General features: G+C 46.1%; 1 protein-coding gene across 2 annotated transcripts in view; it reads right to left on the bottom strand.

Moving 5' to 3' along the window:
- Positions 1-6,825, bottom strand: part of MMD (monocyte to macrophage differentiation associated) — a 76,988-nt gene extending 70,163 nt beyond the window's left edge. The window contains exon 1 of one of the 2 annotated variants that reach the window (XM_083148642.1): positions 6,647-6,825. In XM_083148642.1, the coding sequence (XP_083004768.1) occupies positions 6,647-6,669 (23 nt within the window). In that variant the 5' untranslated portion in view covers positions 6,670-6,825. Of the gene's footprint in view, positions 1-4,816; positions 4,959-6,646 lie in introns of those variants that run through there. The other variant, XM_083148643.1, reaches the window with a different exon arrangement.
- Positions 6,826-18,867: the final 12,042 nt, after the last annotated feature.

The raw sequence follows: 18,867 nt of genomic DNA, 5'->3' as shown, positions 1-18,867 counted from the left end.
AGTGAGAGGAAGTGTTAGTGGCTGTGGGAAAGTGGCATGGCATGGGACCTGCTCTGGCTCTGCTGCATCATTGTGGGGGTGACCTGCTCTACTGTATCCAGTCCAGTGGTACAGTGCTGTGCTGCATCAGTCTGAGGGTGTGGCCTGTTCTACTGTATCCAGTTCAGTGGTGCAGTGCTGTGTTGTTTCAGTCTGGGGGGTGTGGCCTGCTATACTGTATCCAGTCCAGTTCAGTGGTGCAGTGCAGTGCTGCATCAGAAAGTAGAAGGATTTAAAAGTTTGATATGGATTAGAAAATATCCAGACAATAATTCACTTCTCTTTGAATCCGTTGTACATTAATAGATAGCTTCACTGTATTCATTAAGTCACACTAATATTTATAACAAACTTAGGAATATCAGTCAAGCATAAATTCTAAAATATTGTGAAAATGACTCTACATGGTACAAAGCACTAGGGTTCTACACACAACTAACATGGGTTCAGTACAGTAAGAGCATGTTTGTATAGTTGCAAACGGATACTGTGGGCCAGATGTACTAAGCTTGAGAAGTGATAAAATGGAGAGTGATAAACCACCAGCCACTCAATATTAATATGCAAATGCACTGAAAGTCATAATTAGCCCCTATATCTGGAAGTACTGTATGCGAGAAGGAAGTTTCTCCAATATGCAGTACTACATTCATACATATAAATTTACTCACCAACCCCACCCTCCTCACACGGTTATTATCCTGAGGTCATACAGACACTGCCCACTGATGACCACCTAAGATGAACAGTGAAAAGGCTACTTGATTTCTAGGAATAAGCAGAAGTGGGGACATAAGAGCTGTAGGAAGTGTGCAGCACTCCACTGTAGCTCATCACATTTCTAGAATACTCAAAACCAGAGCCAAAAATAAAATGCTGAGTACTTGCTCCAGCAAAGTGATGCAATGCTCAAAGTTTTTTTCAGCTCGAACTCCAGATGCCATTTATTAAGCTCAGAATTCTATTGAAGATGGGATGTTGCCCATATCAACCAATCAGAATCGACTTATTTATTTAGCATCTTCTAGAAGATAATAGAACAAATCTGATTGGTTGCCCACAGCAACATCCTATCTTCAATAGAACTCCCATTTTAGTAAGTAAACCCCATGGATTCAAATGAAAAAGAACAATGACTGGATCCTAAAGCAAATAGGGGCCCTTATCCTAAACTGTACATCTGTGTTCTGCAGTACTCTGTAAACTAGCAGTTATATACAGATGCTTACCCAAGTAAGCAGAGAATTTAATGGGTGACTTTTCTGTACTCTCTAGTTCAGGGGTCTTCAACCTTTAAGACAGCGTGGGCCACCTAAACAAATCCAGTGAAGCCCGAGGGCCACTAAAATCGCCTATGGAATTTCGGACAGACCCATAGAATCACAGCTCCCCTATAACATCAGCACAGTCCTTCATAGATAGTTGGCACAGCCGCCCATACTCAGCACATAACCCCACACACACACACCCTAATAGTTATCAGCAGCCAATTTGGGTTCCAGTGCAAACCGTAAAATATGTGCCCCCCCCATATATAATTTGATATTGAATAAATTGCACGCGCCGTAGGCGCGCTCCCAAAAATGGGTGTGGCCTAATTATAAGGGGCGTGGTCTAATTATAACAAGTGTGAACTAGCAGGAAAACAATTACCTGACACCTCTTTTGCAACCTGAATGACCAGACATTGGTTACCGCAGGAATGGTCGTTGTCCTCACATGCTTAAGTTGACTGAAGCCTGCACAATGAAATATAAAAACATGAAGGCCCACACAGTGAAATAGTATGCCTCACAGATCAAACCCAAACAATGAAAGGCTACTTAAATCAATATACACTGTTACACTGTTTATCCGTAATGCCCATTACACATTGTGCATCACACCATAGTGTCCATTAGACATTATGCCACACACCATAATGCCCATTACACATTATGCCGCACCGTGATGCCCATTACACATTAATCCACACAAAATTATGCCCATTGCACAATATGCCCCACACTGATGCCCATTATGCCACAGACCATAATGCCAGCAGTACTCCTGCTTATACATATGATGCCCCAGCAGTGCCCCTCACCTAATGCCCCAGCAGTGCCCCTCACACAATGCCCCAGCAGGGCCCCTCACACAATGCCCCAGCAGTGCCCCTCACACACAATGCCCCAGCAGTGCCCCTCACACACAATGCCCCAGCAGTGCCCCTCACACACAATGCCCCCAGTAATGCCCCACACACACAATGCCCCCAGTAATGCCCCCCACACACAATGCCCCCAGTAATGCCCCACACACAATGCCCCCAGTAATGTTTGCAGCTTTGCCAGGTCCCCTGCTCCCGCCAGATGTACCTCCTCATCCTGCAGCTTTGTCGGGTCACCTGCTTCCACCATCCATGCCTCCTCCTGCAGTTTCGCCGGGTCCCCTCCGCCAGCTGTGCCTCCTCCTCCTGCAGTTCCAGTGCCGGGTCCCCTGCTCCCGCCAGCTGCGTCTCCTCCTCCCGCAGCTTTGCCGGGTCCCAACTCCCCAGCTCGTGACCAGACGTGCCTCCTCCTCCCTCAGCCGCACTGGATCCACTCCTCTGCCCTGCCTGCAGCCAATGGAAATCGGGTAGGCGGCACCCAAGGGGACTCCATTACACTGCCTCCCTCGGCAGCATTTTCTTTTACTTAAAAAAAAAAATCCTGTGCATGGCGGGCAGGGGGCCACTGAGATCAGCTCCGCGGGCCACTTGTGGCCCGCGGGCCATGGGTTGAAGACCCCTGCTCTAGTTCTAATGGAGGAGACTAGTTTGTGTAAAATCTGCAATATACAGAATGTGATAATATAATGGCTTCTCCTGCTCCAGACAGAACTATGAAACATGCACATGTTGGGAAAGATGTGTGGGAAGTACAAATGTAATGCCTGACATCTATCAACAAATTGTTTGCCTAGCAAATAGATGGTTCGGACACCTAATAAATGACTCACAAGGTCAAAACCATCAATGCACAGACAGAAAATGGTTGGCTTTACTTTATAAAGAAGAGCTACATTGTTCTGCAGGATGTTATACAAAAATGAAACAGCTGCTAGAAAATAAACCCACACAAATTGTTTTCAAAGGCAACATCTAATCAAAGCTAGTACTGGACTTTATCATAATACTACTGTCCACTCACTCTGTCATCCGAGCAAGTTGTTAGCAGATATCATTCTTATCTAAAACATTGGAAGGTAATGCAGCTACATGGCAGCTGACCTTTGGTAGGTCACCGAGTTCAGACCTAAGCAATCGCTCTATTTTTTCATCAACAGGTCCCTGACACAGGATCACTAATCTGCAACAAGATGCCTCAAAGCGAGACAGTCTTTGTACAAAAAACACCTTATTGGGGGAGAATATGGATTGTGTTAATTATGAGCCCGAAAGGAAAAAAAAAAAAAATAGTAAAAATAACACATTTACGGTACATCCATGATTATAGCAACATACATCAGATGCACACTTACCTCCAACCATATCATAAGCACAAGGAAAGTGTAACATTTGTATTCAAAGCAAAAAAAAATGTAGTTATTGGTTGATATGTTTCAAAATACAAATTGAAAATACAGCAGGTACAATATTCATTCTCACGTACGAATGCTAGTAGCAAAAAATGTATGATAGAATACGCCCACAAAATCATCCAAGATAGAACAGAATCGGTTTCAGGGATCAATAAACAAATGAAGAGTGCAGGAAACGGCCATAAGCGCCAGCACTCTGGCACCCATGGCTACTGATAGGTGTACATACTTCTCTGTGCAAGTACAGAAACATACCCTATCCATAAGTAGACTGTCTGCACTTGTCTGCTAGCATAAAGGAGGTACAAGTGCTGTATGCACCCAGATCTGTAGTGTATACGGATGTTGCTGCAAGCTTTTATTTGCTGGAATTTGTAATACAAATTTGCGTATGTTACAGTAAATAAACTGCAATATTTCCAATTGCCTCCGTCCCATAAAAAGTGATCATCCCCAGGCTGAGACTCAATCACATGTATTTGTTCATTTTGGATACTGAAACCAAGTGAAAATACTGTACAACAGGGGTTCCCAATCTTTTTTGAATCACGGTACCCTAGAGTATCAGGAGTTTTTTCATGGCACCCCTAGGTAAAAAAAATAATAATTCCATTGGGATTATATGCAATTCTTAGGGTCAGTGATGTGGTAAAGGGCAGTATTAGCTCCGGTTTTGCTAATAAATAATTAACCATTAATAATTTGATTTTGCCCTGGACCACCGACCCAGGGCACTACTGCATGTGTCCCGAGGCACCCCAGGGAGCCACGGCACACAGTTTGGCAACCAGTGCTGTACAGCATATATTTGCATTATCATCCACCCTCTAACACTTGCTTCTTTATGAAGCTGGAAACTGGCACTATACCAATGAGTAGTGGAGTCAGTTTATAAAACAAAACCTTAAAAACTTACAGCACATGAATGTATTTTTTCAATGTTCCTTTGTAAACAGAGCACACCTACTGTGCAGGTGAGGATTCGAGGCGTGAAAAAAATACTTTATTTCAAATCTAAAATTTTTTCACTATTATATATAAATATAACAGAAAAAAAACACAGTTACAATTTAGTACATCTCCATAAAGTTCATATATTACCCAACAGTCATCACTGGGTACCAAAAATCAAAATAAAATGCTAATTCAAAAAATGAGTTTCTACACCAAACATCACGATTGAAATAATATAGAAAAGACATGAATGACACTCTACCTTCCAACAGAGAACATGTTCAGAATGTTCACAGATGGCAAATTCAAACAAAGCCTCAATCAAGATTTAGACATGGACTAAGCAAGAGACAGTATCGGAAGTCTGGACTTAACCTGCCAGTGACAGAGACCGATTAAGACTGCCAATAAAGAATCCAATCACAGGTAAAACCCCAATACAGTCTGTGAAATGTATATGCCAGCTGGTCTCTAAGACCTGCCCATCACAACCTAAGTCTCGGCACAAATGAAGTAATGTTACCATTAAAGACATGCCCATCTAGCGGAGAATGTGATTACAAGCCCCTGGGAAACGGGGGTATAGGGGAAATTATTAGTGAAAAAAGATGCACAAGAGCCAGTCATAAATAATGTCAGGGGTGGATCAGAATTCCCATCTGACACCAGTTTTCTAGTAGATGACGAGCAACATGGAAACGTAAACATGTCATAGATAGGGCACCAGTTAACTAGCTGATATCAAAAATCTTTTATCAAAGGATGTGTGAATAGTATACCACAGATAAAGCCAACAAAAGCATGTACCAACAAAAGGACCAGCCTGCTGATGGGGTGTACACATTATCCCAATGCCTGCCCTGTATAGGGATTTTACAAATAAGTGTTATCATCATAATAGGGGAGGGCCAGTATGTCTACAGGTAATTATATATAACATGTAACAGGTAATGCTCTGAATATGAATGATAATAAATATACTGTTAATAGAGAATAACTGGACCAGCTTGTGCGGCAACAAACATCATGTTAAAAAAAAGGAAGCACAGCTCCTAATAAGGAATTAAATGTATGAGGAATCCTGTCTACCAATGTGTGCTGCAACTCTCCAGCCTGACAATGAATGAAAAGTCTCCTGTCTGCCAGGTAGGTAGGCAGCAGTCCGTGGTGGTGTATTGAGTAAAATGTCAGGGTAGGGAGAATAATGGTAGTGTAGGGAGCAGTCGATGGTGGTGTGCAGAGCAGGATGCTAGGGTACGAAGCAATCAGTGGCAATCTAGGGAGAATAATGCCAGAATATACAGCAGTCAGTTACGGTGTCAAAGGTAAATATAGTCATTGGTGGTGTATTGACCATATGCCAGGTTAGTGATCTGTCAATGGTGGTGTAGGGAGCATGATGCCAGGGTAAAAAGCAGTTAGTGGTGGCCAAGGCAGCATGATGCCAAGGTATAAAGCAGTCAGTGGTGGTGTACTGACCAGGATAGTGAGCAGTATGTAGGAGCATGATACCAGGGTAGGGATCAGTCAGTGGTGGAGTACTAAGCAGGGTGCCAGGATAGGGAGCAATTCGGTGGCAGTGTACTGAGCAGGGTGCTAGGGTAGTGATCAGTGGTGATGTAGGAAGCAGGCGAGGTAGGTAGCATGATGCCAGGATAGGGAGCAGTCAGTGTAGGGAACATAATGGCAGGGTAGGGAACAGTCAGTGGCGGTGTAGGGAACAGTCAGTGGCGGTGTAGGGAACATGATGGTAGGGTAGGGAACCGTCAGTGGCGGTGTAGGGAACATGATGGCATGGTAGGGAACAGTCAATGGTGGTGTAGGGAGCATGAGGCCAGTTAGGGAACAGTCAATGGTGGTGTAGGGAGCTTGAGGCCAAGGTAGGGAACAGTCAATCGTGGTGTAGGGAGCATAAGGCCAGGGTAGGGAGCAGTCAGTGGTAATGTAGGGAGCATTCGGTGACGTTGTACTGAGCAGGGTGATAGGGTAGGGATCAGTCACTGGTGCTGTAGGGTAGGAGCTGTAATTGCAGAATCAGGCAGCATGCTGCCAGTGGAGAAGAGACCCTGAGCCGGCTTTCTCCATCTCTTACCGTTTAAAGTCCTTGGCCATCATTTCAGACCCGATTCAGGAGAGCCACGGTGTGCAGCTTGGCAGTGCGACGCGGGATGGGGGAGCCCTCATCGGATGGCCAGGCGGCAGAGCCCCGGACACTGACACCGAGAACCGTACTGTGTAACCGGGCTGCTCGCCCCGCCCCCCTCTCAGCCCACTGCAGACGTCACCGCCCACCACGGTGACGTCAAATTCATTTTAGCCATTCAGAGCAGCACACACCAGACACAAGCCGCCTGGGTGATTGACAGCATCTCCAGCCGCGCCCCCTTCCTCCTGATCAACCAGTTTGTGATCACATCGACCGGCTCTTCAATGCATGCAACACATACAGTACAGTACATATAACGGAGAACTAGTCACTGTTACCAGACGGGTCACATACCTGGTGCACAGTGTATAGCATCAGCCTATGTGCACTGTCATCAGTGTGTGTGTGTGTGTGTGTGTCACACTGATTGTACTATTGTCAGTGAGGGGATCAGTGTATGAATAAGTGCCCTGTAAGTAACCTTAATACGTTTGTTCCCATTACTGTGCATTTATATAGCGCTGCATAATGAAAAGGTAAAAGCAGGTAAGTGTTGTCTTCCCAGGGAATAGTATAATGATTATATGTATTAGCACCCTGTATGTACAGTAGCAGGAGAGCAGAGATTGCAGAAGTCACAGTGTACAGTTTATACAGTAGGAAGCAATTAACACGCCCATGCCCTGAACATGCTGCCTGTGGCAGAACAGCTGCTCTGAAACGTTACATTTCCTAAACATCACACAACAAAACTACATTGTAAACTCATTATTTCTACAGAGTTTATTATCAACCTATAGTGCTTGACATATCTTGTATAGTAGTGTCACAGACAAAGGTGCCCTGACAAAGTGGTTATATAAGTACTGTTTTTCCATCATCCCCAATAATAATATGCAGACCGGTCGGATGAATTCTGATTTGCAATTCCCAGTTTCTCTCCATTTCTTTCATGAATGCATTCCATTATTAAAATTTAATTTAGAAAAATAGATTCTAATTTCAAACGTACTTATGAATAGAACCTTATGTAACAGAATCACTGACACACAGTATACATGATTTCTCAAAATGTGTGTGTAGATCAATAGACAGACAGGGGAAGGTAGATAGATATTTTAATCCCCCTTCTTTACTCTGTCCAGTGGCACCAAGGTCTCTGCCACCCTGATAATTACTTCAGTGTCCAGTCTTGTGATGCAGCTGTCTTTATTTACCATGTACTGTACTAGTCCTAAATCGCCTTGTACTGCAATTAGTTGTTTTATTGTGTTTTTTTATTATAAATGTATTGTTAGGGCGGCACTGAGGAACTCATGTAGCGCCATATACTGTAAATAAATGATAGTAATAGTAATAAAAATAGATAAATAGACAGGAGCTGGTTGGCTGCTATTTAAAGGTGTCCATACACTGCTGCGATGGACCTTCCCAGGCAGCAGGGATGCATGCGATCCATCACCATTTGTTGTGATGGCTTGCATGAGTCCCGGTTCGCCGCCCGGAGGGAGGTCCAAGGTCAGGTGGTCGATCAGCCAGCAGGTCCGACTACCGACTCAGGTCCGATGTGCATGGGACTAATCATCGGACCTGAGGGGATATCTAACTGACCCGATTTGGGACGATTTGGCCCAAATTGGCTCAGTGTATGGGCGCCTTTAAAGCAGGGATGTAACCAGGCTTTAACCAGACATTACCAGGGTCATTGCCTTATTGTGCCTCCACCCCCCTCCCCCTCCATGCAGGGCCAGATTAACAATGGGCCTGATGGAGCTACAGCTCCAGGCCCACTCTCTAAATAGGCCCATTTTGTAGCTGAGGGCCAGGGCTTTCCAACAAGCCCAGCCCGTGTCGCAAGCCCCCCGGGAACCGGAGATACTGCCAGGCAAATCTGGAATGTTTTCCCCGTAGGATAACATGGGATCCTCTAATTCCGACCCCCATCCGGTTCCAACAGCTGCACCGAAGCTCGAGGTTGATCTCAGTCGAACCCAAATCACTGGGCCTTTAATCTGATACAAGGCAGGTCCATATGGGTTCATTCAGTGGCGTAGCTACAGGGGTCGCAGCGGTCGCACCTGCGACCGGGCCCCTGAGCCAGGGGGGCCGATGGCAGCAGGTCCCCCCGGCCCGCTTAGCCAGTCACAGGCTGCCCTCCTGCGCTGGCCGCGGCTTCCAGAACACGGCCGCGGCTACAGGAAAATGGCCGCCGGCCTTCTGCACTGAGGACATGCCGGCGGCCATTTTCCTGTAGCCGCGGCCGTGTTCTGGAAGCCGTGGCCAGCGCAGGAGGCTGCCTGGCTGCAGCCAGTGACTGGCTAAGCAGCCAGGGAGAGCAGGAGGCTGTCTGACCCCACCGGATCCCCCCCCCCCCTTCCCCAGCAGCAGCAGCAGCAGATGGAGAGGCAGCATTGCAGCAACAATCGTGAGTTGCTGGTGGGAAATTCTGGCACTGTGGGGGCATATGTTTATTTGGCACTGTGGGGTCATTTGTGGCACTGTGGGGGCATATGTTTATTTGGCACTGTGGGGGCATTTCTGGCACTGTGGGGCATATGTGTATTTGGCACTGTGGGGGAATATCTGGCACTGTGGGGGCATATGTGTATTTGGCACTGTGGGGGCATATTATGTGTCTACATTAAAATATAAACAGACCAAGATTTTAATTTTGTTGTATGTAGGGGGGCCCCAAGCTGACCTTTCGCACCAGGGCCCATGAACCTTTAGCTACGCCCCTGGGTTAATTGGTTCTAGAGATATTGCGAGTAAACCGATTTTTTCATTTCTGAAATGTAATTTCATGGCTGTTCATGTTGTTTGAGGACAGATACCTCAAACTGCTTTGGGGCTCATCTACATTTGGATATAAATTATCTTAAAAGATTCCTCTCATATGTAGCAGTGCACACCCACGCTTCTAGGTGCCCACTAAACGGCCCACTTTCACAGGACCAAAATCATTCGAAGCCCACGTGCTGGCCACAACCCCTCTTATTGCGCATAATAGGCCCTTGATAATTTTCAGCTCCAGGCCCATTTAGACCTTAATCTGGCACTGCCTGCATGCACATATGGATATCACATCCAGCTCCCAGGGCATGCGACCCCCCCCCCCCCATAGTTGCGAAACTGCTGTAGGGGCCAATTTATTACTATCCGCATCATCAAATATGGATGTACTTTCGGCCCAATTCAAAATACGATAATTGACTACATTGTGCAGTCTGTAAGCCACTGCTACCCCTGCCACCGGCACTCCCTTTCCCACCACTGGTCATACTTACCAGCACCTGGGGCTTGGCTCCTGCAGTGCTGATGGTCTTGCTTCAGTGACCCCCAGTGCTGTAAAGTGAGCAAACTTTTTGTAGTGTCAATTGATTGCAGCGGGGGTGACAGGAGCCCTCATGACCAACAGCCCTCATTGAAGCACTGATCACTGGAACCTGAGTTGGTAGGTACTGTAGTGAGGGTTTTTTTTTTTCTACCACAGTGATCAGCCCCCCCCCCCCCCCCCCACACACACACACAATATAAATGTTTGCATTTACTGTATGTACTCAGCCCACGTCTTGTGCAAACTCACAGTGACCCAGGCACGAATCTAGGTGTTTTATAGTCTGTCACGCTCTACAAATCAGTGAAGTGCAGTTGAGGGAGACAGAGTCATGTGACATACTCCAGTACACTCCAGAGTATAGACTATCTATAACATAAATTAGAATAATACAAAAAATATATTAAAAACTTATAAATATAATCTTTATTTATTTTTAATCACATTATTGTTGTATTATTGTAATCATTTTTATAGTCAAAAATCACCACCAAAACAAATCTACAGACCCTCCAACATCTCATACATGGAAAATGGTTTCATACATGAATAATGGTACAGATTTGGGGAGGGGTGTGGCCATGTCCCCCTCCTATCATTTCAATAGATTATAGAGAAGGCGGAATGTAATACTACAAGGAATAGTTCAGCTCAGACTGTAGCAGGGGGTCAGGGACACTGCACAGAGGTAGCCTGGCATTAGGAGTAGCATGGAGAGACCAGTGCCGCCATGTGTAGCCCAGCTACAGACTCTGCCTGGTCACTCAGGGCCTTAGTCTAGTTCACTCTGACAAAAGGGCCTTATTCAGATTGCATCGGTACTGCGCGCATTCGCACGCAGTACCGATGTTGTGTGTCTGCGCATGCGCAGGCGTGTTTCTGCGCATGTGCGTGCACCCACGGCGACCTTTCGGGTCGCCGGGTGCACGCACCCATGGCAGCGAGGGGGGGGGGGGCGGAGATGGGCGGGGAGTGCCGGGCTGCCCCATTACCATATGGGAACGCCCAGCGTTCCATGGGCGTTTCCATGAGAACGCTGGGCGTTCTCATGGTAATGAGGCAATGACGCGGGTGTGTGGGCCGGGTAGCTGACATCACCGGATGTCAGCTGCCCGCCCATATCACGCCAGCGTGCACGCAAATGTAAGTAACTCAAAAGTCACTTATATAAGCGTGCACGCTAAACATCATTCGATGTGGGCGGACACCCCAGCAAAGCGAATGGATGTTTATGCAAAACATCCATTCGCTGCTGTGCGGGCGAAGCCGCACTTTGCTGGGGCGGCGGGGGGACATGCGTTCGCCGGGTGGGGTTTGGTGGACTCGGAATCAGCCTGAATAACCCCCAAAATCCTTCTTAGTTGGACAAAACCATGTGCAGTGCAGGGGGGCAGATGTAAAATGTGCAGAGAGAATTAGATTTTTTTTTAATTAAATATATATTCATGTGCTTAAAGCACATGAATAAAAATAGCATGCCCCTCCTCAGAATAAAATTCCTGATTTTTTGACACCAAATGTAAAAAACAAAACACTTTATTTCAAAAGTTCACATTCCACTTCACCATAAAAAGATAGCGATTGCTACTCGGTGAATCATGGTGAAAAAAACCTTGAAATGTATTCGCCATGTGGTCATTGAATAGGGTGATTCACCGTTTTAGTCAGAAATTCGCCAAACAGCACAAATTCGCCATAAAAACATGGCGAATCAGGCTCATTGAATACCGCCCAATGAGTCTGTCACTCATGATTCGCCCTGCGGCGGCCGGAGGCGCACGTGCACATGCGCATAAGAATACTACAGAGTGACAGCCAAGTAAAGTCTGTCTCTACTGCGCATGCGCGCAACTCCTGGTGGCGCAACCCGCCCCGTTCTTCTGCGCATTTGCGGATAAGCTACGGCAGGAACCATCGATGGCCGGCCATAGAATGTTTTGTAGCCATCAATGGTTCCTGCCTTAAAATCCATTGATGGCAACCATCAATGTAGGATGGGTCGATGGCCATCCCTAACCAGCAGGACTAGGTCACCGGCAGGGGTCAATTCTGTGTCACGTGACCTCCCATCCCACGTGGCCAGAGTGGGAGGCTTAAACCAACTGCTGTGACTCCTGTCCCACCCCATAGTGTTGCCCCTCCCACATAAGCCAGCTTTCTGCTGTGTTATACCCCTTTCACATCGCACTTTTAAAACGGTAAATTGCCGATTTTTTTTTCATTTTAAAACGTTTAAGCCTGCACTGTGAATGCACCAGAGCCGATTTACCGTTTAAAGTTAACTGGTATTTCGAACCGTGTAAAAAGCAGAGTCCTACACGGTTCCTTGCCGTTTTTTGAGCAATGTGAATGTGTACAATGTGTCTGAAACGGTATTTCAGGCAAACAACACAAGCTACAGAGCAGTGATAGGCTGTCCCCAGGCAATGTTGACACTCTGGCTTGAAACATGTTCGGGTTGAAACGGTTTGACTGCTATGTTGAATGAGACTTAACCGGTATTTAAAACGGTAATCTGCGGCAATGTTAAGGCTCTGACCCGTTTTAATTACCGTTTTAAAATACCGGTTTTTAAAACGTGTCGGCGATGTGAAAGGGGTATAACCTGGGCTGTGTAATTACATAAGATATAGGGATGTACTAAAAACCGGTACAAATTGGTACATTGGTTTTAGAGGGTAGAGACCATAAAAAACATTACTGTACTGGCTAAAACGGTACAGGTGGAGGATGTGTATATGTGTGTAACTCTGGCTTTGATACTTGCCAGTGTCTCCCCACCCATTGACCTCACTGCTACAAATATACAGAGACAGACACCTAGATACATTTATATACAACATATAAAAACACATCCATTATGTCCTTTATTTAGTAATAAAAAACGTCTTTCCAGAATAAACTTTCAGAAATACACAAATATGATGTGGATATTTCCCCCCAAAAATATAAAAATATGTACAAATCCCCAGTATGAAGACAAACGTGTTATTTATCTACAGTATGTGTAATCCTACTCACATTGCAAATTCTTGTTTGTGTGACAAAGAGTGTGTTCCTCTCCTCAGGAACAGACTGGGGCAGTATATTGGTACTGGTGCACAACCAGAAGGGGACATAGCCACTTATAATGGGAGGTGAATTTGCTCAGCAAGCCCATATCTTCAGGAAGAGGTGGATTTTCCAAAAGGCAAGGTAGGTGTCTGCCTAGGGCCCAGCAGTTCCCAAAGGGCCCCATGACGTTATCTTGGCCATCAAAAACATTCCCAGAGCAGCATTGCACAACTACTAATGCTTCGGGCACACTATTATTCTCCCACCATGCCCTAGTGGATGGTGGTCGGCACATGTCGGCTCAAAAAAATGTGAAAAACCCCAATGTTGACCTTTTGACTGTCGACCTAACCCATGTCGACCTAATGGCCCTGCCGACCTAACCCATGTCGACCTAGACGCATGTCAACCTAAATGAATGTCGACCTAATGACTGTCGACCAACATGCTGGTGACCCAATGACCGTATCCCAGATATGCACACTGGAAGTAAAATCAATGCCGTTTGTCATAGATAAAAGTCCTGGCAAAAGGGGGGTCACCAAGTCCCCGCACTAGACTCCTTAACTAGCAAAATCTATTGTGCACCACCAAAGCGTTCAGCACTAGTGTCTTTATCAAAGTGATGCAGTGTACCTGTCCTCTGTGCTATAGAAACCTTTCTTAACCAATCAAAGTATAGATTGTATGATTGTATCAGTGAAACGTAAAACCATTAAACCAATGTAGTAACAATATATATACTATTGACAGTGTAAAGATGGCATATTTTGCCATACACACACATCATACAGTATATATCTGCAACATAATAAGATAACAGTGTGTATTATGGAATACTTGTATGGTTGCCTAAATGTAGTCTATAGCACCAATTATATCAGAGCTTTACAAATTTGCTCAAAAACTAAACTGTTGCAATGTTTGGAAAATCATCTTTTACCCACTTGCTAATTAACTTTGAATTGACAATCTTTCCTAACTGGCAGATTCCCCCATAATGATGAATACATTGTCCTGAATTTATACTTTAGTTTGTGAATACAGTACGTCATCCCTAAGAATGTTGCTAGCCCGAACCTCTGATGTATACATATAAGTCTTCCTGTTGTTTTCTGGTCTGGTCATCTCTTCCTACTCACATGCCCAAGGCTGCCTGTATGCTATCAGATGGAACAGCCTGAGCCTGTGCACATTGCTTATACAACTAATCTCTTCATATAGATTATATAATAAATGGTACTCTTTACCTAGAACGGCGCCCATCGCGGGCATCGCATGTACATCGCATGCCATTATAATGGCATGCGATGCGACCGATGCGGTGCCCGCGATTTCACATAGAAATGCATGTTAAAATGTAAATCGCGTCGGTCGCATCGCATGTGACCAAAAATCGCATGCGATGCGACCGACGTGATTACCGCGATTTTACATAGGGAACAATGTTAAATGGCCCAATTGACCCGATTTTACATAGGGAACAATGTTAAATGGCCCAATTGACCCGATTTTACATAGGGAACAATGTTAAATTGCCCACAGAGCCCAAATAGCCACCCTCAAGTGTGAAATGGCCCCCCAATTGTTAACGCCACCCCACGATCAACGTGAACCCGAAGCGTGGCAAGCGCAGTGAGCCCGCGAGGGGCAGCGGTACGCGTCCTCCGACCTTTTCATACCCCCACTATCCACGTCGGCGTGGATTTGAGAATAGAAAGTGTGGCGAGCGCATAGCCACCTAGCCCGCAGCGTGGCGAGCGTGACTGTACGGGCAGTTGGCGGATCGCCATATACACAACACGTTGCGCCGATATATCTCTAGATAGTGGAGAAGTTGCCCAAGGCAACAAATCAGCTTCTAACTGCCATTTCAAATACTGTACTAGATAAATGACAGTTACAGTAATTAAGCCACTTTATTCACCTTAAAACATATCTCTATTGTGTTATTGATGAGGAGATGTAAAAAAAAAAACCGTGAAAAACTCATGTCAACCGTGTGGCTATGTCAAACATTTTCAGGTGCCAACCTAGTGACTGTCCACCTAGACATTGTCACTATACCTAGGAAAAAAAGAAGGGGTGGTGGAGAGCTAAATTAATCTAAATAGAATCAATTGGGTAGTACAGTATTAATATTTTTAATTAATCACATAAATGTAAAACACATATAGACATGTATTATTAGCAATAAGTGACTATCACAGTAAAAATTTTTATAGTAAAAAAAATGTAAATATACACAATATTAATGGTTGGACTAGTGAGGTAATTATATTGTTAACCAGAGTTCCAGTGATAGTCCCAATTGCAACAATTGCATGAAATCTTGGCAGGGGATTAGCCAGGAACCAAAGTGTAAAGCCAACTTGGATAAGAGTTTAGGATATCCTGTAACTCCTCAAGAAGTCCAACAGATTAAAATCAAGGGAGATTTTAATCTGTTGGACTTCTTGAGGAGTTACCGGATGTCCTAATCTCTTGTCCAAGTTGGCTTTACACTTTGGTTCCTGGCTAATCCCCTGCCAAGATTTCATGCAATTGTTGCAATTGGGACACCACCACCTGCTCAACATTCAGGACATAATCGTGAGGACGCCTCATACAATCATAAAAGATGCTTTATTTCTTAGCTGTTTGGCCCCGTGCATGCACGCTATGATTCATTCGCATGTGCAGTCAATCAATTGTCAATCACCTTGAGAAATTGCAGGGCTGCAATCAGGTCCAAATAACATGGATATATGTTTGAGACAAGTAGATTTAGTACTGGCTGCAATATCCCCATCACAACAGACATTGTCAGACAGTCCCCATAGAGTAATTATGTAATGAGAGTCTGAAGGGAATGGTTGTTGACTGGCATCTGAGCTGCAAACTCATACATAGGAATTGCCAGTGAATGTCTGATGCACTTGCTAGGAGGTCCTTTTAGCTCATATGGTTAATATAACTGCATATCAAGCTTGTTTATTGAATACAATGAATTGTTATTCCCTGTTTTAGAAACAATTAAAATAAGATAGTGCATAATGACAATATGGATGACCGAATACATAGGAACACAAGTTCCGGGCCATCGCATCGCATGTCCTGCAAAATCACATGCGATCGGGTGTGCGATGCCATTATTATTAACTATAGAATAATATTATTGTATGTCCCCAAAATAGGTTTAACAAACTATCCAGGCCACCTCGAAGTGTGGCGAGCGCAGCGAGCCCCGCGAGGGGTGGCGGAACGTGTCCTTTTCATGAGCGCCTGCGGCAGGGGCTACACTGAACTGGGACGCGCGTGCGTCTCACACGCATGCGTGTCCCAGTTTCTCGGCGGGTACGCTGCGTGTCCCTGCCCATCTCCGCTTCAGGGAGACGGGCAGGGTTAGCGGGGCGCTCGGGGCACCTGCAATGATGGGCGGCGATGGCGGGGGAGGCGGCGGGGACCAGAGGCAGGCTCCGTTGCCCAGGGGGCGCGCGTGCTCGAGACGCTCGTGCGCCCCCTGGGCAACGGAGCCTGCCTCTGGTCCCCGCCGCCTCCCCCGCCATCGCCGCCCATCGTTGCAGGTGCCCCGAGCGCCCCGCTAACCCTGCCCGTCTCCCTGAAGCGGAGATGGGCAGGGACACGCAGCGTACCCGCCGAGAAACTGGGACACGCATGCGTGTGAGATGCACGCGCGTCCCAGTTCAGTGTAGCCCCTGCCGCAGGCGCTCATGAAAAGGACACGTTCGGGGCACCTGCAACGATGGGCGGCGATGGCGGGGGAGGCGGCGGGGACCAGAGGCAGGCTCCGTTGCCCAGGGGGCGCACGAGCGTCTCGAGCACGCGCGCCCCCCCCATCTGTAGTGTGGCGAGCGCAGTGAGCCACCGAGCCGGAAGCGTAGCAAACGGACGCGGATTACTTTACATGTATTCCGCGGCCGCTCACCGCGCTTTGGGCTCGGTGGCTTGCTACACTATATAAAATCAACTCCACTCCGACGTGGATAGTGGGGTAATGAAAAGGTCAGAGGACACGTTCCGCCACCCCTCGTGGGGCTCGCTGCGCTCGTCACACTTCTGGGTGGCTTGGATAGTGGGGGGGGGGGGGGGTGCGTTAAACCTATTTGGGGGACATACAATCATGTTATTGTATACCTAAATTCATGGCATTGCACACCCTATAAAATCGCATGCCACTAAAATGGCCCATGCGATGCAATGTGATTTTCTTACGCAGAATAGCCCACTAAGCAAATTGCTTAGTAGGCTCCGTGCTAATACACAAATACCCCCCCACCCCTTACCTGATCTTGTTAGGGGCCGCCACTGCACCACATGTCATGCTCTTTATTAGGGGAATAGGAGTAGTCCTCTTGACAGCGATGCTGCCCTCACTATTGGTATCCTGCTTCAATCAGGTGTATGGAGACATGTGGGCGCAGGGGGCATGTGGAGTTATAGGTAGACCGGGACCTGTGTTCCCATGGGAATGCAGGTGGGCTGATTCCTTCTAGGGGGAGGTGGCCGATGTTACAGGGCATCAGTGCCTGCCCTCTCTTCGGTGGACACCAAAGGAAATAGAAGTCAGTTCTGAGTCACTTTTAATTCCAAAGTGGAGAGAAATCAATCGATGGTCGGCGACCATCAAATGCTTAAATGATTTCTCTTCCCCCTAGGGCCGCATGTGAGGGGATGTGTTCACGTACATCCCCTTGCATGTTACCGAGGGGATGCGTTTGGCCATGCGGCAGGCGGTGTTGAATCACACCATGGCTGGGGTCACAGACCATCCTCAAAAACATCTAAGCAAGCCTGAATTTTCTTCAGGTCTCCAAGAAAATGTCAGGTTTCCACCCTCATGCACAGGCTTTCTGTCAGTCAAGCTCTGTCTGCATTTGTAATCCATAGATATGTTTAGTCCCTAATTCCCACGTGCTTGTGCAATGCATACTGTACGGATGTGCAGTTGTTCGATAATTGATCAATTCGCAAATTCTCTAATTAGCAGTCCATGCTGAATTAGGCCCTTTATACATTGTACGGTTCAGCTATACGGAACATAAGAGAAGTTTGCGTTTATGTGTTTTAGAGACTAGATGTTGGCTTTAAGTTTGCAACCATGTGGAATATGTCATGTTATATTTATACATTCTTACATTCTTACAATACTTGTGCAAAAGCGGGAATGTAGGCTAAAAGGGAAAGAATTTTTTGTTATTATTTTGTCAGTGTTTTACTATATTGAGGACAATCAGATCTGTACAGAGGGAATCTGGATTATGAACCTCCTGAACTTCAGCAAGTTACTGTTACTAGTAATCTAAAACTAGCTGACATGCTGTTGCTGCTATTTTTAAGTTCAACGAAGAGCTAGATTGGGTCCTCCTGGTGGATAAATCACTCAGACCTGAACTTGACCACACTAGGGCATGATTCAGAACTGATTGCTGCTGAGCGAATTCTCACAGCAGCCGAATATCGATACACTGCGCAGGCGTATGGGCTGCAATGGATGTGCATGGCACTTGCTAGCGTAGGAATCCTGCTACTTACTGTATATATTTTTTTCTAGCTACTTGCAAGATGATTGACAGGAAGCAGGCATCTGGGGTGGTAAATGGCCATTTAGTGGGAGTGCTAAGAAAAACACAGACGGGCCAGAAAAAAATGCTTAAAAAAACATGCCAAAGCGCTTTAGAGGAGGGTGTGTGTAAAATTGGGTACCCCTCCCGGCCCTCGGAAAGGTGGGCAATGCTCCCGGATTCTGGGGGAACCCTACTCCCCCCCCATGTTT

Source organism: Crinia signifera, chromosome 6 (genome assembly GCF_055691185.1).
Source record: "Crinia signifera chromosome 6, ASM5569118v1, whole genome shotgun sequence".
Taxonomy (NCBI): domain Eukaryota; kingdom Metazoa; phylum Chordata; class Amphibia; order Anura; family Myobatrachidae; genus Crinia; species Crinia signifera.
This window is presented reverse-complemented; position numbering and strand designations above follow the sequence as displayed.